General features: G+C 41.3%; 1 protein-coding gene across 2 annotated transcripts in view; it reads right to left on the bottom strand.

The window, feature by feature from the left end:
• The window catches only part of Gmeb2 (glucocorticoid modulatory element binding protein 2), a 38,900-nt gene that overhangs the window by 12,085 nt on the left and 4,265 nt on the right, over positions 1-22,550 (bottom strand). Inside the window, exons 2-4 of one of the 2 annotated variants that reach the window (XM_055596224.1) lie at positions 18,368-18,553; positions 5,325-5,422; positions 4,483-4,610 (exon numbers count right to left, since the gene is read on the bottom strand). In XM_055596224.1, coding sequence (XP_055452199.1) covers positions 4,483-4,610; positions 5,325-5,422; positions 18,368-18,498 — 357 coding nt within the window. In that variant the 5' untranslated portion in view covers positions 18,499-18,553. Of the gene's footprint in view, positions 1-4,471; positions 4,611-5,324; positions 5,423-18,367; positions 18,554-22,550 lie in introns of those variants that run through there. The other variant, XM_055596225.1, reaches the window with a different exon arrangement.

Here is a 22,550-nt window from a genome sequence, read left to right as displayed (position 1 = left end):
GCATCTCAAAGCTTCCACACTGCTGCTACATCACTCTGTGTTAGGATGTAATATGTGAAGGATGCTCTAAGACTGTTCCTCCCCTCACTTCACAACTAGCTTATATTCACTAAAGACTCCTAGCCTACCACTCTTTCCATATTCACTGGTGGACATTCTCATGAAAACTCTGCTTCTCTCTATGCACATACCTAAGAGACGTAAGTGTACTTAATATAAGTAGGAAAAATACACAAAATACATTGCGATACTTATCCTATTTCCCAGGCATTAAGCCACTGCTGAGGACTCAGTAGCTTCCTCAAGCCCCTTTCTTCCTGACACTCTATCCCAACTTCTGCCGTTTCTTGTAGTACCTTCCATATACTATTTCTACAGAGGAAAAAATATGTTACATGTACACTATCCATATCCTCCGCTCTTTTGAAATTACTGTTGATACAAGTAGGATGACTAGCTTCCTACTCGTGGTGAGTTATATCTTTAGAAAAATCAACAGAAAAATGCAGAGAGGACCCTTACTACTATCCAAGGACCACTGATAAATAGAATCAAAAGAAACTAGTGAAGAATTTTTTGGCTCTGTGTGTGTGTGTGCATGTTTATACACATATATGGAGGCTGTATGTGATTTGAATGAGAATATCCAACATAGGCTCATATATTTGAATACTTGCTCCCCAGTTGGTGGAACTGTTTGGGAAGGACAAGATTTGGCCTTGTGGGAGAAGGAATATCACTGAAGGTGGGCATTGAGGTTTCAAAAGTTCACACCACTACACTTAGCTAGTGCTCTCTCTCTGCCTCATGCCTGACTCAGGATGGAAGCTCTTAATCACTACTCCAGTGCCATGCCTTCCTACCTGCTGCCATACGCCCCACCATAATGACCCTATGGAAACTCTAACCCTATGGAACCATAAGCCCCAAAAAACTCTTTTTAATAAATTGCCTTGATCATGGTGTCTCTTTACCAATGATGTCTCTTCAGTAATAAAAAAAAAGTAACTAAAACATTCTCCAAACCTGTATCTTACCAATTTGAAAGACTAGCTAGCCAGCAAGACCCATAGATTTTCCTGTCTCTCTAGTGTTGGGATGACAATGTTGTTGTTTTTTTTTAATATGGGTGCTACAAATTTTTTAAAATTATAATCACAACATTTCTCCATTCCCTTTCCTCCCTCCAAATCCTCTCATATACCCTTACCTATTTTCCTTCAAATTCTTGGCCTCTTTTTCCACTAATTGTTATTGCATTCACATATGTATTAACATACATATTTCTAAATATAACCTGTTCAGTCCATATAATGTTACTTGTATGTATGTTTTCAGAAATGACTATTTGACACTGGACAACCAATTGGTGTGCTCTTCTCTGGGGAAGACCACCTCTCCCACTCCCAGTTTTCCTCAGTTGTCTGCAATTTTTTGTGTAGGGTTGAGGCTTTGTGGATTTTCTCTATTCAGTTTGGCATGTTTATTGGTATCATCCTTGTTCAGCTAATTTTTGAGCAGTCATGTTGGTGAGATTTAATGAATGTAGCTTCTGATATTACTAGGAGACACAATCTCATAGCAAACCTGCTGAGGGTGCTAGGGATTTTAACTCAGATCCTAAATCATGCATAGCAAGCCCTTTACTGAGCCATCTACCTAGACTTTCTTTCTTTTTAAGATTTATTTACTTATTATTTATACAGCATTATACCTACATACAAGAAGAGGGCACCAGATATCATTATAGATGGTTGTGAGCCACCATGTGGTTGCTGGGAATTGAACTCAGGACCACTGGAAGAACAGCCAGTGCTATTAACCTCTGAGCCATTTCTCCAGTCCACAAAAGATGTTTTTATTTGTTTTTTTTTAGGTAATACTAGAAGTTGAATCTAGAGTCTTTTGGTTGCTAGACAAGTGCACTGAATCATATCCCAACCCTCTAGTGAAGGAATTTAAGAAGAAATTTGCCTGCAATAACACTATAGTTCAACATCCAGAATACAAGTATAGTAACGCATCCACAGAGCAGCCAGGTCAAGAGCATTTGCTAGAATACAAGTAAAGTAACAAAGCTACAGAGTAGCCAGTACAAGAGCATTTGCCAGCTCTTTGGCAGAGATTGGACTGGCTAAGGATGATCAGCTAACGGCACATAGATTTAGATCAGTGGTTCTCAACTTGTGGGTCATGACCCCTTCAGGGGTCAAATGATCCTTTCACAGGGGTAGCGTATCAGATATTTACATTATGATTCATAACAGTAGCAAAATTACATGATGTAGCAACAAAATGTTATGATGGGGGTTCACCACAATCTGAAGAACTGTATTAAAGGGTCACAGCATTAGGAAGGTTGACAACTGTTGTTTTAGATGCTTATAGTTCATGGAAGCTTAACTGAAGGCTTCCTTGGAAGGTATAAAAGTTCTTTGCAAGGTATAGAATTTACCTTCTGTATTGTGTCACAAGTTTAAAAGTATCACAGCTTAACTTAGCATAACACATTTATGCAATAAATTGAAAGGGGGGCTAACCTTACTTATGTGTTGTTACTTATTTCTCTCTTGTCATGCTAGGATTAAACTCAAGGCCTTGTACATGTTAAATAAGTGATCAGCCACTAAACTCCATCTTGCTGTTATTTTAACATTAAATTATTTCAGAGGAGAGCCTTTCTGTTTATCTGGGAGTGCTTTAGATCTTTCTAAAGACAGACTGCAGTCTTTCCTTCTCATGAAGTCTCCTTCCTTGCAGACAGACTTGTCATCTTTTTTTCTCCTGCTTTTATCTGCTGTTTTCTTATATCTATGAACTGAGTTTTGGATAAAGGCTTTGGTTCTATCCTCCAGTTCACTAATCATCTTTTCAGCTATGTGTAATCTCTGAAACTGGTCCACTAAATAATTGGTTTTAATTCTATCTATTTCTAGCTATGGTTTGTTTTTGTTGTTGTTGTTTATTTGTTTTATTTTGGTTTGGGGTTTTTTTTGTTTGTTTGTTTTGTTTTGTTTTGTTTTTTGGTCAAATTACCTTATGCTTTAAAGTAATTATTTGCATTTGGAAGATAGCTCAATTGGTAAGGTACTTGCTGCACAAACAAAGGATCTGTTTGGATCCCCTGCATCAACATGAAAAACTGCGTAAAATGGTACTTGCCTGCAATCTCGGTGATAAGCTGATTCTGTTGCCCACTGTTTCTGTACATGCTTAGCCAAGGTACCTTGCTCCCTTGTGTCCAGTGCTTTGGTTTTCTTTCTCTGTGAGGTACCTCCCCACACCCCACCTTAGAACTATGTAGAAATTACATATAGTGAAAGTGATTTCTTCAGAGGATTTTTCAAGAATTTCTGTCAAACTATGGGAGAAGTTAGGCCAGAAACTACTTAAAACTAAGCTCTCCTGTGCTAGAGGTTCTAACCATACATCGTAGGCCAGTGTTCTAGAGAGTAAGCCTCTGTTCTCACTGCTTAAACTGGAGGTACCAGCATTCTGTTTAGAGTGAGCAAAGGTGGGCTGATATCATGAGTCTCATCAGTACCAATTTTAGAAATCAGTCCCTTTCTAAACACACACACTGAAGAACCACAGGCTTCACTTTCTTGTCCCCAGTAGACAAAACTGAAATAACCCAAGTCTTAAGCAAGAGCAAGATTCAGCATTCTGTCTGTGCATTCTACCCATCCTTGGGCCCTGGGACTGATGACTTTTACCTTTTGCCACCTTAAAATACCTTTATATGGGATGGAGAGATGGTTTGGTGATTTAGAGTACTTGTTTTGTTGCAGAGGACCTAAATTCAATTCCCAGAAACCACATGATGGATCATAACCATTCATAACTCCAGTTCCAGGGGATCTGATGCCCTCTTCTGGCTTCCACAGGCAAAAGGCATGCATGTGGTACACATACATACATGCAAGCAAAATGTTTATACATATAAAATAGAATAAATATATTAAAAATATTAAACCAGATTTATGAGCATACCTTAGTAGGAATTTTTGGCTGTTTCAATACAAGGTGAGTTTAGGTACTCATCTACCACGTTGCCAGAAAGAGAATATCTTTCCCAGTCAACATCCCCTAACCACTAAATGAGACTCTTCAGAGCACACCTCAGTTGTCAAACAAAGCCACTTACAGCTCAGAGGACATAGCTTCCACTAAATACCTAACAGAAATAAGTGTACTTAGTATAAATAAGAAAAATGACATGAAATATACTGCTATCTTCCTTCAAATTAGGTATGTCTTCTCACCAACCTGTCTCTGTTGCTTCACCTCAGCTGAGATTACTCTTGCTGGAGGCTTTCCTCACTGCGCTCATCGGTCCCAGAGGTTATCTGGTGTGCTTCCTGTCTCCCCAGGCTGGTGAGACTCAGCCTCCAGAGAAGTGTCCAGCATAGGCAGATGCCACCCCCAATCCCCAAGCAGGAGGAAGTGCAGGTAAAGGTGTGCGCCTCACCTGACCCTCACCTGAACACATTTCACATTGATGCCAGGGCACACAAACTTCCTCCATATGAGGTTAGCTCTGCTTTCTCCGCAAGTGATGGGGTACACAATTTCAGCCTCTAAGTTCTCCCCCTCTTCAGCCATCTTCACTTCTCACAGACACATGGACAAGAAAAAGTAGAAACAGAAAATCAGTTACAAACTTTCCAAAGCATTTCCTGCAAATATGGAAAGCAGCTTGCCAATCTGAAACGAAACTGAAATCTAAGAAGGCCTGAAACAGAGCCCAGAAGCAGGGGTTCCCATCAATCCTAAAGAGAATTTCAGATGAATCCACAAAGCAGACTTAACTATTTATCAGTAACTATTAACCACAATGTTAATATAAGCTATTAAACAGCACTCAATTGAGGAACCATGTTAGAAGACAAAAATCAAGCCATAGTGGAAACACTGCTGGGGAAACAAGTCTTAGGTAACCCAACTCTTAAATCTGGATGACACAAGGTCCCATAGATATGAAAAGAACACCTACAATCACTTACTGGTAGACAGAGGAAATAGGGAGGAGACATTGGCAAGACAACAAAATACAAAAGAGGAAAAAACTACAAGATTTAGGGTGACTCTTCTTTCTTTTTTCCACCAGCGGCTGGCAGAAGCAGTTTTCATTTCAGATGTAATGTGCCTTCCCTCTTTAAAAGACCTGGGACCTGGTCTCTTATATATTGCGAACAGTCAAAACGAGGGCCTCGTTAGCCCTGGCTTTACCTCAGTTGTAGGGCTATCCTGACTAACCAACAAAATAGGCAGAATGCAGGCTTCCCACCTAATAGAGCTTCCCAGCCAATAGAGTTTCCTACCTAACACGGCTTCCTTGAGCTGTGAGGAGGCTGTAAAGGCTGCAGCTGCTGCAGCTGCTGCATTTTCTGTTTCCATGTTATCTTCTGTCAAGTCACCCCTGGTAGACAGAGAAAAAGAACATCAGAATCACCAAGTGCATACTTTGCAGTCCCTGGCACACCTACAGTGTGCAAGGATAAATGTTACTACCGACAAACCAATTATACTTTTCTAACTTTATTAAGAAATTGTGGTGGCCCCCTGCACATATGTGGCAGATGGGCCACTTAGTCTTCATATGGGTCACCTATGTGGATCACCTGGTGAGGGGGTGGGGGTCCTGTTTCTATTGCCTGCCTTTGGATCACTTCCCCTTGGCAGGGTTGCCTTGCCTGGCCTCAGTGGATGAGGATTGCTCAGTCCTGATGTGACTTGATGTGCTGGGAAGGGTTGATACGGGGGAAGGAGGATCCCCTTTTCTGGGGGTAAAGGGAGAGGGGAAAGAGAAAGGAGGGATAAGGAGGACTGGAAGGAGAGAAGGGAGGGGGCACCCTTGAGATGTAAGGTAAATAAACTTAAATAAAAATAAAAAAGAAATTGTGATGGCTGTACAGTCACAGAAGAATGTACAGACAAGTGCCTATGCCACCCCCGAGAACATGTAGCTTGCATTTTTGCTTGCCTCTAATGCCCAGAATGGCATAGATAAGCAAAGCCAACATGAGGAACTTATAGAAGCAATGAATGTTTATGTGGAAATTAAAAAACCCTTTTTTCTTTTCTTAATAAAGTTTTCTGTTTCCAATATAATAATTTCATACTGTTACACAAAGTTGCTAAAAATATAATTTTTTAAAAGATTTAGTTATTATTATTTATATAGCATTCTGCCTGCATGTGTACCTGCGTACCAGATCTCACTACAGATGGTTATGAGCCACCATGTGGTTGCTGGGAATTGAACTCAGGAGCATTTAGGAAGAACAGCCAGTGTTCATAACCTGTGAGCCATCTCTCTAGCCTTAAAAATACAAATTTTATACAGCTTTGGAGATCAAACACTACGAACCAAATACGCAGAAAATACAAAATTTTTGAATGAGGAAAAAAAAATTCATCTTGATTAACCCAAAATAAGTTATGAGCAAACCAAAAGCAAAGGCAAAAGGTGAACCTATATAGTATTAAATTTCTTAAGGAGAGATTATTAGTAATAGTTATAAAATGGTTAAAGGTTTTTTTTTTATATTCAATATCCAGAATCACAAAGGGGTATCTTTAGCTTAAAAAGTAAAAATAGTTGGGGATAAGATGCCTCTCAGCTCAGAATACCTACCTAGCATGCACAAAGACCTGGATTTGATTTCCCAGTAACACATAAAACTAGGTATGGTGTGCATGCCTGTAATCCCAGAAAGCAGCTTGATCAGAAGTTGAAGGTCATCCTCAAAAATACAGTTTGAGCTGGGCCAAGAGATCTTATTTCAAAATAAACAATCAAAAATAGAAGGTACAACCACTGAGATAGCAGGTAAAAGCACTTCCTGTCAAACCTGACCACCTTAGATCAATCCTCAGAACCTAATCCTCTGGCCTCCAATATGTGCACTGTAGTGCATACAACGTTCACACACATAAACACCAGATTTAATTAACTTTAAAAAACTGAAGCCAAGGTAGCAGCATATATTTATCATTCCAACACTAAAGAGTAGAAACAGGGGAATCTAGACAAACCTGGTCTACTTGGCTCATTTCACGCCATCTAAGGCTACATATCAAGACCCCATCTCAAACTTCCCCCAAAATCAAACAAAACAAAATTAGTAAATAAAAGTAGAAAGCCAGGCATGGTGGCACATGCCTTTAATCTCAGCACTCAGGGAGGCAGAGGCAGGTGGTTCTGCTGTGAGTTCAGGGCCAGTCCAGTCTACAGAGCAAGTCCAGGCCAGCCCAGGCTACACAGAGAAACCCTGTCTCTAAAAACCAAAAATAAATAGATAGATAGATAAATAAATAAATAGATAATTAAATAAATGATTGAATAAATAAATGATTGAATAAATTAATAGATGAATGAATAAACAAACAAACAAATAAATGAATGAATAAGTAAATAAAGAAATAAAGGTAGGAGCTAAAGAGATGGTTCAGAGGTTAATAAGAGTACTTGCTATTTTTACAGAGGATCTTGGTTTGGCCCCAGCACTCATATGGTAGCTCACAACTGCCTATAACTTCATTCAGTTCAAGGGGCTCCAATGTCCTCTTCTGACTTTTATGAGCACTGCATGCACATGGTATACTTGAATACATGCAGGCAAAAGACACATACACATATGATAAAAGTGCAAAACTCAGTCTCATTGTTTCATTTTGTTTTGAGACAGGGTCTCACTATGTAGCTTAGGCTGGGCTTGGACTCACAGAGATCCACCTTCCTCTGTCTCCCAAATGCTGAGATTAAAGACATATATCATTATACTCCATTACAAAACAAATAAATAAAAATAAAGTCTTGGATTGGTGAAATGCCCAGCCAGTAAAGATACTTACTATGCAAGCTTGATCACCTGAGTTCAATCCCCAGAACCCATGTAAAGTAGAAGGGAAACCAACTACTCAAAAGATGCTGACTCCACACAAATATCATGACACACAGTAAATTAAAAACAAAACAAAACCCTTTTAGCATGAGGGAAAAAAAACCATAAACAAGTTTTGTTTTTTCGAAAAAAGGTTTCTCTGCATTGCCCTGGCTGTCCTGGAACTCACTCTGCATACCAGGCTAGCCTTGAACTCAAGAGATTTGTCTGCTTCTTCCTCCCAAGTGCTAGTATTAAAGGCTTATACCATCACTGTCCAGCCCCATAAACAACTTTTTAAAAGAGAAAACACATGAACAGTTGGGGGGCAATCTACCAAGGTCCAAGACCAGAGCCATGAGAAGCCTGTGAAGAGACTGCTTCTAATTCCCAAGAAATGCAAATAAAGACACTGAGGAGAGCTGGGATGTTCAGTGGTAGAGTGCTTACCTAATGTTATCAAGGGCCAGGGTTCAACCTCCAGCACTGGGAGAAAAGAAAGATTAGTGAGAAACCACTTTCACCTAGATGGCCCAAAGATGGAAGCATGCATCACCAAGATATTTATGGAAAAAGGATAATGGAGTGATAATACAGGTGTGGAACAGCAGCATTCCAGGACAGTTTAGATATAAGGTAACTGTTGAAGGCTTAATTCCCAATAGAGCAGTATTCAGAGCTCGACCTTTTGGGAAGTGACCAGATCATGAAGGCTCTACCTTTATCAACAGATTAATCACTTGATGGATGATAATACAATGGCATTATTAAGAAGTGGTAGAAAGTGAAAGATGGAGTGTAATTAAAGAAAGTAGATCATTGGAAGTATGCTCTAGAAGGATGTACCTTGTCCCTAGCTTTTCCTGCCATTTTCTATCTCCTATCTGCCAGACCAGCAACTTTGCCCTATCATGTCCATGCGCCACAATGTTCTATCTCACCATGGCCTAAAAACAATGAAGCCCTCTACCACACTCTGAAACCACTGAGTTATAAACTCAAATAAACCTTCTTTTCCTTTTAAACGGTTTCTTTCCGGTACTTGTTACAGTGATGAAAAACTCACTAACAAGAAGTAGTAGTAGTACTCCCCCCCTTAAACTAAAATCCATGCGAGGGCACTCTGTTCATTACTTACAAAATACATACCTTCTGACCCCACTACTAGGGAATCCATCCTCCTCCCTCTGCTTAGACAGCTGCAGAACCAACACAAATTGACTGCCTCAGTCAGAAACCTTATCTATTTTGGAAACTGGGAGGCTATGTGGACAATCTGGGAGAAATACGGCAGCATTCCATACAGAAGTACAGCAGTGCTCACGACAACCAGATGTGTAGTGTATGTACCTCTCTGTAGAGATTCCATTAAACACACATACTATCAGGAATGGCTGTGGGCATTCTTTCTATTCTTTTGCCTTCCTTTAAGATAGAGCATCACGACAGAAGCCTGCTAAGAGCTTGATCTCAGAAAGGGGACACAGAATTCACAGATTCCCACAACCCACCCATAACCCACAGAAACAGGAACATGGACAACAAGGTAAGTCAAGCTATAGGAAGCCAGACCTGAAAGGGTAATAATATATAATATATAATATATAATTATATTACATAATATATATTATTATTATTATTATTATTATTATTATTATTATTATTTTAGCAGAATCTGAAGAGTGTGAGCCAGCCAGGTAGAAATAGCTTTCTCAGTGCTGGAAGTGGGCTGTGGACCCCAAGAGTTTCCTCCTGTATGGCAGGGTACTATAAAGTACCACCCAAAAGGGCCAAGGTTAAGGAAGCCCTTTGGATCTTTAAACAGTGGCAAGATATATCAGGTTCACATGTTATAAAGAGTATTCTAGCTATAGAATAAAGGACAGGTTCTAGAGGTGGGAAACAGGCTAAGAAAGCACTCTAGGACATGAGAAAGAACCTCAGCCACAGAGAAGACTGAAGATCAAGGGCCAAAAGCCAAGAAGTCCTGGAGACAGGTGATCTTAAGATTACAGGACAACATAGTCAAGCCCATAGTCCTGGGAAAATAGTAAAGCAGAGCATGACAGAGAAGGTAACAGTGGAATACCCAGATAGAAGTTGGTTAGGATATTGGGCAAAGTTTGAGACAGGGGCCCATGCAGTTCAGGCTGGCCTGGAATTCCCTATGAGGCCCTAAACTACTGATCTTCCTGCCTCTACCTCCCAAGCATTGGCTGTTACTAAAAGTGTATGCCATGATACCATACTTGGGTTTACTCGTTCTGTTTTTTGGTTCCTTGGTGGTTTATGTTTTTGTTTTTTGAGACAGGCTCTCACTGAAACTTGGGAGATCTGCCTGTCTCTGCCTCCCAACTGCTGGGGTTAATTAAAGTTTGAGCGACCATACCAGGCAGTTTACTACTTCTGAATTTCCTATGAATCACAGATGTGCCTTCTCTGGGTCCTCCTTCCTTTACTAACAGGTCCTCGGCATCCATGGCCACCATACACATCTGTAGCCTTCTCTCTCTTGTGGCTAGATAGTGTTCTAATCTACAAAATGTCCACAATTATTACCCAAGCAATGGGCAATTTTCTAGGCAAGTCTGCAGTTTCATCAGAGGTCAGGGCTTGGCCCAGAGAAGGAATCCCTCAGTGAAAGTTCTTGTGAATAAGAGGGTCCTTCACACTGGACAGCTGGCCCAGAGGTAAAGAGCTGCTACTCTTCTAGTAGACCTGGGCTAAATCTCAAGCCCCCACAAGATGGCTCAGCTATCTGTAACTCCAGTTCCACAGGATTCAACACTCTTTTCTAGCATTGCAACCAAAAAGCACCCAAGTAGTATACAGATATATACATGCAGGCAAAACACCCATGCAAATAAAAATTAAGAGGGTTCTCAGGGAGATAAGGAAAACAAAGGTAGTGTAAGATACAGATATCTCCTAAGAACAGCAGTTAAGGCCTAAGGCCAAAGCACCAATGTTTGCCAGCATCAGAAATCCAGGCCCAGGAGAGGCTAGCTATGGTAGTCACACATTGCGGACGTGTGACTAGAAAACGCTCTCAGACTTGCCACACACCCTTGGGAAGGAAAGTGGGTATTAAGAAGAGAACAGGTTACAGAAAGAGGAGGTTACTCAAGGTTAAAACACAGGCTACTTGGGCAAGCAGTGGTGGCATATGCCTTTAACACCAGGAGGCAGAGGCAGCCAGATCTCTGTGAGTTTGAGAACAGCCTGGTCCACAGTGAGTTCCAGGGCAGCCGAGAGAGAAACTCTGTCTTAAAAAACCAAACCAAGGACTGGAGAGATGGCTCAGCAGTTAAGAGCACTGTCTGCTCTTCCAGAGGTTCTGAGTTCAATTCCTAGCAACCACATGGTGACTCATAACCATCTATACTGGGATCTGATGCTCTCTTCTAGCATGCAAGTGACCTATAGATAGAACATCCATACATACATGATAAATAAATAAATTTTTAAAAAACCAAACCAAACAAACAAACAAAACCCCACAAGATACTCACTGCAGAGAAGAGAGAAGAGGGTGCCTGGAATACAGAGATATATCATGCATGCTAGGGCATACTTGCCCACTGTGGATCCTCATGGTCAGAGCCCTACCACAGCCTCCAGCCTGACCATTCTCCTCATGGATTTATGCACCAGGAACTCCACCTTAGCATCTAGAAAGCTCAGGAACCAGTCCCTCAACAGTAGGCATATCTGTCCTCTGGGCTTAAGCTGATCTTTCTTGTGGAATACCTGATGATGTTGTTAAGTCAGCTTACTACTTCCCAATCTTCAAGATTATTTTACCTTAAACCAAGTCAGAAATCAGAGTTGAAGAGAAATACAAACTTGAAATCTGCCTTTTAAGACATATTAAGAATGACTCTGGCTGGGCACAGTGGCGTATGTCTTTCATCCCAGTGCTCAGGAGGCAGAGGCAGGTGGACAGCTGTGAGTTCAAGGCCATCCAGGTCTACAAATCAAGTCCAGGGCAGCCAATGTTACACAGAGAAACTCTGTCTTGAAAAACAGGGGGGAAAATGACTCTAAACCGGGCTTGTGGTGCACACCATTAATCCCAGCACTCAGGAGGCAGATTTCTGGGTCTAGAATAGCCTGATCTACACAGAAAGTTCTGGGCCAGCCAGGACTCTTTAGAGCAGCAGTTCTCAACCTTCCTAATGCTGAGACCCTTTAATACAATTCTTCATGTTGGGGTGACCCCACATAAAATTATTTTCATTGTTACTTCATAATTGTAAGTTTGCTACTGTTATGGATTATAATATAAATATTTGGTATGCAGGATATTTTATATAAAACCCCTGTGAAAGGGTCATTTGACCCCCCCCAAAAGGAATCTCAACCAACAGGTTGAGAACCACTGATTTAGCGACCTTGTCTCAACAACAACATCAAAGAACGACTCTGATATGAACAATAATATTAATTGGGAACACCTGGACTCCAACAAGTCTGCAGTAACTTGGAAAGGAAGATATCCTCCCTCCTCAGCCAGAACTTTGGACAATGACAGAACCAGAATTACACCTTGTCCAAAACAAATTCTTCCAAGGAAGGAAGTCGGGGGTAAAAGTGATCTAGAACCTCTAGTTGTGCTACTCAGGGAGAGACTACCGCTGCTGACTTGGGAGTCAGTAGAAAACCTATCCAAGGTCATTAGCAAATAATAGGCCAGCATTAGATGGAGATGGCTGAGGAAACCAAAAGTGAAGACCAGGAAGGGTAGCACCTTCATAGATGTGAGACAGTTCCTTTGCAGCACAACTTGTAAGCACAACTGCCCAGCTCTCAGCAAAGATGCTAACAAACTGACATTTCTGTCCACATGTCACATAAAAAGGTATACTTTCCCTAAACATGTGAACTCCTGGCTTTCTATTGAGAGCTGCTTTCTTCTCTGCAGTAGGCACACTTTGCCACAGCATGTGGTAGTGGATGGAAACAATTCTGCCAGGCTTTCTAAGTAAAAAAATACTCCCAAGCCTCCCCAATCCAGGAAGGAAATCAGTTCCCACAAAGAAATTAACTAGTCTCCACTTCATAGCTTTTTTTTTTTTTTTTTCAGAGCATGAAGCTAGAGTTAAGTCTCATTTTCCAAGTAGTTCCCATCAAAAATGGAAAGTTCCCCATCTTTCAGGATAGACCTGCTCTCAGGGTTATGTGGGATTTTCCAAAGGAGAAATTCACAGCCTCTTCTGTTCTACAGAAAGAACCATTGGGGCAGTATGTTAGCACCCTGGTACTAAGGCCAAAGATGGAAAAGTCCTTATCCTTCATGGTTTTTCCCATCAAAGGTAGTTATCCTCCCACTTAAACTCTGATTAGCTTTCTAATGGGATGGAGAAGACTCTACAGTTCCCAACCCTATTAGAACCTGAACCTTCCATACACACCCACGCAGATATCTTGATAGGTGACAGTCACATGCAGAACCTGTGTTCTAGGTATGGACTGAGATCACCCAGACAAAGCCAACCCAACACACCAAGAAAGCAAAAAGTACTGGTCACTTTAGTCCATGAAGTTCTGTGATGGTCTATCATATAATTTCTGTAGCCAAGACAGTAATAATATCACGGTGGGAATTGCAGTTTCTTCCTAAATAGCATAGAACCGTTAGCAGAGGCTGGGACAAAAGGAGACACTGCTAGCCCTCACAGTAGAGGAAAGTAACCTCTATCTTGGACATTTGGAGGGTAGAAATTGATTAATATGTGAACCTCATGAGGAACATCTTGGGCAAAAAATAAAACTGCAGAACTAATAGGGAGTTGAGAACTATTTCCTATCTCTGACTATCAAAGCAAATTAAAAATGTATGTACCTGTGAGGGCTTCTATTTTGCTCTTCAAGATTCAGGATAGTGGGCTGGAGAGATGGCTCAGCAGTTAAGAGCACTGGCTGCTCTTCCAGAGATCCTGAATTCAATTCCCAGCAACCACATGGTGGCTTACAACTACTTATAATGTGATCTGATGCCCTCTTCTGGCATGGAGGTGGACATGCAGATAGAGCACTTATTTACAAAAGAAAAGATATGAAAAAGAAAAAAAAAAATCAGTGTAGTACCTGGCTAAAGGCTCCAACCTTTAGGACCTACCCAGAAAGCCAGACAGAGGACCACCTAAAAGAATTCATTACATGGCCTTTGAACACAGCTGCCTTCCTAGCTCTCCCACTTGTTCATGCTGAGTACAGGGAGAGAAAGTATGCTGGCTAGTTTTATGTCTACTTGACACAACCTAGAGCCATTTCGGAAGAGGGAACTTCAACTGAGAAAATGTCCCCAGCAGACTGGCCTTTGGGAAATCTGCAGTACATTTCTTGATTGATAAATGATATGGGAGGGCCTAACTCACTGTAGGCAATGCTATCCCTAGACTGGGTTGTCCTGGGTGCTATAAGGCAGGCTGAGCAAACCATAAGGAAGCAAGCCAGTAAGCAGTACTTCTCCACAGCCTCTTCATGAGTTCCTGCCTTGGTTTATCTGGATGATAGACTATAAGGTAAACACAAAATTAAACCTTTCCTCCCCATGTTGGTTTTGGTTATGATGTTCCATCACAGCAATAGGAAGACAGGAAGTAATTATGTTTTTAATTCTAATTTTAATTTGACAGGAAGTAATTATGTTTATAAGTCTCATGTCTATGATCAAAGGCATTTAAACCACACAGACCTAAAGCTACCTATGAAGCCAAGACCTTAAGGTCTGGTACCACAGCTGGACATGATGCTGAGGGCCCTTGGGGGAGTGGAAGAATGACTTGTCAGGAGAATAGTGTCGTATCTCTGTGAAAGTTGGATATCAAGTATCCCACTAAAAGGCTTATGTGTTGGGGATGGCCTTAACTAGTGATAATATTTTGGGAGGTTAGAACTACATGAAAAAGCAGGTCACTAGAGGGAAGTCCTTGGGAATACCTTGTCCCTGGTCCTTTCCCATCTTGCCTTCATGTTTCCTTTTCTCAGTTTTCCATCCCCCGCGAGGCAAATTGCCTCTTCCTCTACATGTTCCTACCACTATGATGTCTGCCAAGTAGCTGGGATCAGTAACCATGTACTGGCTGAGCCCTCTGAAACCATAAGCCAAAGTCATTCCTTCCTCCCTTGATCTGTTTCTGTCAGGTATTTGTCACAGTGACAATAAAACTAATTATGTACAACTTTCCTGGTCCTGAGGTAGTCGTGGTCTACCCTGGGCTTGCGAATGGTTATGAAATTTGCTCTAGGTGTTGGGAAATGAGAACACACAGGTATGAAATCACCAAGGGAAGTCCAGGCCACCTAGTTGGAATATTTAAAGAGACTGGCAGACATAGCGAAGCCTTCACCACATCTATCAAAATAGTAGCCTGTCAATGAGACATGACTGAAGCCATCTGACTAACCAACTCACCCTAACACATGACAATGTCAGACAAGCAGCTTAAACCATAAAACCAGAGACAAGTAATAGAATTACAAGAAATAATAAATATTTATATGTTAAGCCCCTGAATATTCTAAGATAATTTCTTTCCCTTCCTTTCTTGCCCACTTCTTTCCCACTACTATACAGCCTACACTGGGATGGAACTCATAACCCTTCTACCATAATCTCCTAAGCAGTAGGGCAGTAGGATTGCAGGAATGAGCCAGCACATCTAGCCAATGGTAGTTTCTTTCCTTTTCTTTTTTTTTTTTTTTTCTTTTTTTAGTGCAGGGAATATTATGAAAGAAGGGAGAGACAGAAAGACCTGGAGGGGACAGGAGTTCCACAAGGAGACCAACAGAACCAAAAAATCTGGGCACACGGGCCTTTTCTGAGACTGATACTCCAACCAAGGACCATGCATGGAGATAACCTAGAACCCCTGCACAGATGTAACCCATGGCAGCATAGTCTCCAAGTGGGTTCCCTAGTAAAAGGAACAGGGGCTATCTCTGACATGAACTCAGTGGCTGGCTCTTTGATCACCTCCCCTGAGGTGGGAAGGGGGCAGCCTTACCAGGCCACAGAGGAAGACATTGCAGCCAGTCCTGATGAGACCTGATAGACTAGGGTCAGATGGAAGGGGAGGAGGACCTCCCCTATCAGTGGACTGGGGAAGGGGCAGGGGAGAAGAAGAGGGAGGGAAGGCAGGATTGGGAGGTGATGAGGGAGGGGGCTATAGCGGGGATACAAAGTGAACAAATTGTAATAAATTAAAAAAAAAATTAAATGCTGGGGAAAAAAAAAAGATTCATTTATTATTTATTCTTCCTGCATGTACACCAGAAGAGGGCACCAGATTTAATATAGATGGCTGTGAGCCACCATGTGGTTGCTGGGAATTGAACTCAGGATCTTTGGAAGAATCGCCAGTACTCTTAACCTCTGAGCCATCTCTCCAGCCCCCATGATAATTTCTTATTCAACAAAAGAAACCAACAGTACTAGTAAACAAGGCAAACAAAGACCTGACCAATTATGCCCCCTACTTCTCATTACTATTAAACAATTATTTTAAGTCCTTGGTATATGCAGACTTCTTAACATGCTAGAAAAGCTGCCCACATTGTTGATAACAGCAAAATGGGCTCCAGAAGTCATCTTCCTAATGAAGACAAAACAAAACACCCAGATGCTAGAGAACTATGCTAGCTGGCATCCTTATCTAGGATACTCCAGAAGTTGATCTCTCTTACAAGATGACCAGAGGGAGTTCTAAGCCCACAAATATGTGACAATATTCCAGGAAAACAGATAGTAATACGCAGCTGTGCACAGTGGTGTCTGCTTTTTATCATGTAGGAGGTAAGGCAAGAAGATCGCCTTTCATTCCAGGCCAGCCTGGGCTACATAGTGAACTCTAGGATATACTACAGAATGAGACCCTGGAAATTAGGGGGTGGGGTGAGGAGAAAGGTAATATTGAGCGGTCTGTGATGTGGGCCTGAAACCCTACCGTAGTGGTCCACCACAATGTTGGACTTGAACTGGAAGACTATCATGAGTCTGGACCTCCTCCTCATATGCCCTAAATGCCTGGGTGATACCATAACTATGAAGTATGGCAGTTGAACTCCTAACAGTGACCCTAGGGTAGAAACCAGAAGATACATGGCCTTTCCTAATCCAGTATCATTTCCTCAACACTATTTACCACGGGTTACTCCAAATCTGAGGGGAAAAACTAGGTATGGCTTTTGGATAAGGTCATGCAAATGTCAGTGGGAGGTGTCAGAAAATACAGTATGCCTAAAATATATACATAGGAAACATCTAAACCCTGTATAAAGATGCTGATAAAAATCAAAGGAGACTCAATGGCCAGGTATGGTAGCACTTTAATTCCAGCACATGGGAAGAAGAGGCAATTAGAACTCTATGTGTTTGAGGCCAACCTGATTCCAGAGTTACAGGACAGCCAAGGCTATATAGAGAACCTGTCTCAATAAATAAATAAGAAAGAAAGAAGGAAAGAAGGAAAGGAGAGGAAAGTAAGGAGACTCTGGAAAATGCCATGGGAAGGCCTATATTACAAATAGTATCTTAGTACGTCCACAAAGCATGGAAGTTCACATATAATTCACTTGCAACTACCCAAAGCCATCCCTGCACACCAGCTTCCATTTTTTCTCTGAGGAGAAAGGCACTGTCAGAACTCCCAAGTAGAGGTCAGGTCCCTATTCTGCAGCTGGCAGCAAGACACGCACATGAGAAGACACAGCCTCCTCAAAACACAGGGCAATAGGGAAGGCAGCAAGGATTGGTATACAAGCTTTCTCTTAAAAATTCACTGTCAACATGTTTTTAGTGAGCCAAAAATCTCACCTCAGCTCCAGAAAATATCAAGTTCAGTATGATAATACTACATACAAGATACAGGTAAAGACAAGCCCAGGGACCAAGTCTCTTGGGAGAGAAAAAAACATAAGTCCCACAGCCCCGACTGCATCCTACCTCTTATCAGCGGCAGGAGGTATCCCACCCCCTCAATTCTGTCTAGAGGTGGCAAAAGGAAGATAAAAGTATGGTTAAATGTGAGCCACACAGTGGTGGCACAAGCCTTTAATCCTAGCCCTTGGAAGACAGAGGCAGGTGGATCTCTGAGTTCTACATAGTAAGTTCCAGGATGGCCAGAACCAGAAGCCCTGAAAAAGTCAAGTTTGGTTTAAATATGACTTTTTGGCCAACTAATTCTCAATTCTGACATCTAAAACAAGAAGTGATAAGAAAATATTCAGTTCCCTGTATATCAAAAGAGATACCACCAAGAAATTTAGAACCACATTGCAATAATGAGCTGAGATATCAGCCTCGAGTCTCCATTGATCCTACTGTCTGACACACTTTGTACTTCACCTTTGTGTTTACAATCTTGGGTCTAATCTTAGGATCTTTTATGTAGAGAAATCTTGATACTCACCCCTACATTTGGCATACCATGCTGTGCCACTACAACCCAGCAGAACCAAGACTGAGTTCTTACCCATGAGGGGCCAGATTCGTTGTTACAAGCACTGTCTTCACTTCCTCCACACCACTGCCATCAACTGCAGTGTCTGGAGTTGTCACAACCACCACCTCCTCCATGTGAACGCTCACATCTGGGGTCGCCATGGCTCAGTGGAAGACGCCTAAGGTCAGCAGTGCCACTTCTCCAGGGTCTCAAGCCCTATTGCAAACAAATAGGACACAGGTTATAAGGTAGTTTCCATATTGGTACAACAGAACAGTCGAGGGCTGAGGTATAGCTTAATAGCAGAGCACTGTCTACCATGTGCAAGGCTACATCTGGGGTTACAGCTCCAGCACTGAAAAAAAAATGCTAACAAAGTACACAGCAAATGGTGTTCTTTAATATCACCAAAGACTCTCCTTCAAGTCCCCACCTACTGTTCTCTGACAAGAAATGGCAGCAATATAGCCCCTGGGGCTCTGGATTGGTAGGTGCCATGGATAAACTCAATCCTTACCCCTGGACAGAAGGGTTACATTTCTTCACTTGTGGGCCTTGAAGTTCAGAGGCAGCAGCAAGATATGGAAGGAATGCAGACTCTGGGTGATTTTCCTGAAGGCAGGCTTCCCAATCACTACTTTTCCCTTTGCATCTCCTGGATAAACTCAAAAGTGATCAGAGCCCAAGTATGGATAGGAAGCACCTGACCTTAGCAAAGTATAGTAAAATCTACATGAGACAGAAAGGGAAAAATATCCTGTTTTTATAATAGTAACAGTAATAACAAATTACTGTCATTATTAAATTTCTGTCTTTGCTAACCCTGCCTTAGACAAACCCAGCTCTAACCTTATGATGGTGGTAGTAGCATCAAAAGCACCAAATTGAGAACAAATGTCTTCCTCACTAGAGGACATGTCTCAAGAGCTTGGATATTGTACTCTCTCATACACCATGCTCTATGTCAGGCCCAGGATAGACCCACTCATGAAATGTTGGGGTATGCAACAGCATGAGTTTCTAGCCAGAGACAAAAAAGGGGCCCTAGAGTCAGAGTGGGAAATTGTATAGATAGAAAGGATATAGAAACAGGACTATTCACAGCTACACAGGACTCTGAGATGTTGTGTATGTGGACCTAACCCTACGTGGCAAAACCAATGGTTTTGAGTACTGACATACAGGGCAGACTGCTGTGATAGTTACTGTTACCTTTCAGCTTGACAGATCTATAGCAAGACGGAATCTATAGCAATCCTGATTACCTTAACTGATATGAGAAGACTCATTTTAACTATAGAAGACTCATCGTAACTATTTCCTTGGCAGGGAATCCTGGACTAGATAAGTGGAGAAGGGAAGCTGAGAATCACACTTGCATTTGTGGCTTTTTCCTTGTGACCAGCCACTTCAAGTTCCTGCTGCCTTGATTTCCTTGCCATGATGGACTGACTGTACCTTGAATTTGAACTGTGATATGAAATAAATCCTTTCTCGCTTAAATTGTTTTTGTTAGGGTATTTTATCACAGTAACAAAACAAAACAGAAAAAAAAAAAAAAAAAAAAACCAAAAACCTAAGATGACCACACTTAGGCTTCAGACTGGGTCATGGACAGTATTCACAGGGCTGGTGCTAGGATCATTTCAGAGGCTCTAGAAATGCACCTGAGCATAGCATGACGAAGTAAAGGCAAAATACTCCTTGGCTGGGAGTGGTGGCATACACCTGTAATACCAGTCTTCAGGAAGCTAAACAGAGAGGATCCCAAGATAGAGGTCAGCATGTATTACAGAGTGAGATCCTGTCTTACTCAGAGCTAGTAATTGACTCAGGGAGTAAAAGCCCCTTTTTACTGACAACACTAACAACTTAAATTTGATTTCTGAGAGCCACCTATGGAGAGAACTGACTGACACAAGTTATCTTCTGACAATTACACATGCATTATAAAATGTATGCGGATACATACACAATAAATCAATAAATAAATAAATGCAATATCCATTAATTTATTTAAATAAATCCAAATTTTAAAAAGTTTAAAATAAGCCATTTGGCCTGACCAACTAGGTCCAGCCCTTACTTCAGAAAAAATGTCTGTACTCTGTGAGACTAAAATAACACCCAACCTCATACAGTAATATTAAAAGTATATAGGTGTAATTTAAAACTGCTTGACAGCTTGAACACCTTTAATCCCAGCACATGGGAGGCAGAGGCAGGCATATCCTTGTTCTACAGAGCTTGGAGTGGACAGCCAGGAGTATGAAGAGAAACCTGTCTCAAAAAACAAAATAAAAAAAAACAAACAAACAAAAGCTGGGTACAGTGGTTCAGGCTTGTAATTCCAGCAGTCAGGGAGGCAGAGGCAGGCAGATTGCTGCAAGTTCAAGGCCAGAGCAAGTCTAGGAGAGCCAAGGCTATATAGAGAAACTCTGTCTCAATAAAACCAATAAACAAACAAACAAACTGGTTAACATACAAAGAGCCAGAAAAGACAGATTACTCTCAAGGGAAAAAATAATCAAGAGACACTTACTCTAAGATGACTGCTATAGTTAACAGAGACTTATAGACAACTCACTACACTACCCTCCAAGCGTAAGCCAAACATGCCTGAAAAGAGGTCTGGGTACGAAACAGAAGTTATCACCAATCAAAATTCTGAGAATAAAAATTAAGCAGGACATGGATACTTGAGAGTAGAATGTTTACTTAGCATATACTCAAGGCCCAGGGTCTAATCTTAGCACACCAAAAAGTGTGTGTGTGTGTGTGTGTGTGTGTGTGTGTGTGTGTGTGTGTGTGTGAAATAAAAAGCCAATAAAAATAAATCCAAACTAAAACAACACTGGATGGGATCCATGCTATCACGGAGACAACAGAAGAAGAAGCCAGGGAACATAAGACAGAGCCTCAGAAATTATCCAATCTGGGCATCAGGGAACAGGCTGGAAAGCAGGCTAAGCTGAGCCTGTTTTCACAGGTGCAGCAAGACATACGATAATGTGCCTGTCACTGGATTTCTAGATCAGAGGAAAAAAAGCATTGAAAAACATTTTAAGATACATTTGCTGAACATAGCCAGACATGGGAGTCATGCACATTTACATACTTGTAACCTCAGCACTCAGGAGGAAGAGGCAAGAGGTTTGCCACAAATTCAAGGCCAGCCAGATGACTGATCAAAATCCTGCCATAAAGAAAAAAGAATTACTAAATGTTTCCCAAATTTAGTGAAAGACAAGCATGCATATCCTAGAAGCTTGGCAAGACTCCAATGGGCATATTCCAGCTGGAGAAAAAAAAAAAAAGAAACATCTCCAAATAGCAGGTTAAAAAAAAATGTATTTTATCATATGGTAACTGGAGTTCTCACAAGAAAACACATGGGTTGCAAGGTAAAGACTTATTTATTTTATTTTATTTTTGGTCCTGGAGAGCACACACAGGGCCTTCTGTATGCCCTCCTTTAAAAAAGTATTTAAAAAGATGTATTTATTTTTATCTTAAGTTTATGAGTATTTTGCTTGCAAGTATGTATATTCATCACATGGGTGCCTAGGGTTCATAGTGGTCAGAGAGGGCATCAGATCCCAAGGAACTGGGTTACAAATGGTCATAACCTACAATGTGGTTGCTGAGAACCAACCCAGGTCTCTGGAAGAGCAGCAAGTGCTCTTAAGCACTGAGTCATCTTCCCAGCTCCTTGTTTTCACTTTTTGAGATAAGGTCTCACTAAGCAGGCTGGCTTTGAACTTGCAATTTCCCTACCTCAGGTTCCAGAGTTGCTGGGATTATAGGCAGTGCCACCAGATACTACAAAGAATATTTTTAGTGTGCTAAAGAAAGTAACTGGCCAGCCAGATTTGATTGTTTACATCTGTAATCCCAATATTCTCAAGACTAAGGCAAGGAGGTAACCATGACTTCTAGGCCAGCCTGAGCTGAAGGGTAAGATCCTGACTCGAAAAGAAAAATAAGAAAAAGAAAGAAAGAACAGAGAGATGGACAGGCTATCTACTCAAGTATATATAACAGGGCCAGTCGGGTCTCAGCAGGTAAAAACACCTGCCAAGTGATCTGGGTTGGATACCTAGGACCTACATGGTAGAAGAACAAAACTGATTCCCTCAAGTTGGTCCTCTGAGTTCAACACAGGTATAGATAGATAGATAGATAGATAGATAGATAGATAGATAGATAGATA

The sequence above is a fragment of the Psammomys obesus genome, unplaced genomic scaffold, assembly GCF_907164565.1.
Source record: "Psammomys obesus unplaced genomic scaffold, mPsaObe1.curated_primary_1811, whole genome shotgun sequence".
Classification (NCBI taxonomy): domain Eukaryota; kingdom Metazoa; phylum Chordata; class Mammalia; order Rodentia; family Muridae; genus Psammomys; species Psammomys obesus.
The sequence above is the reverse complement of the archived record's forward strand: the minus strand, read 5'-3'. Positions and strand labels throughout refer to the sequence as shown.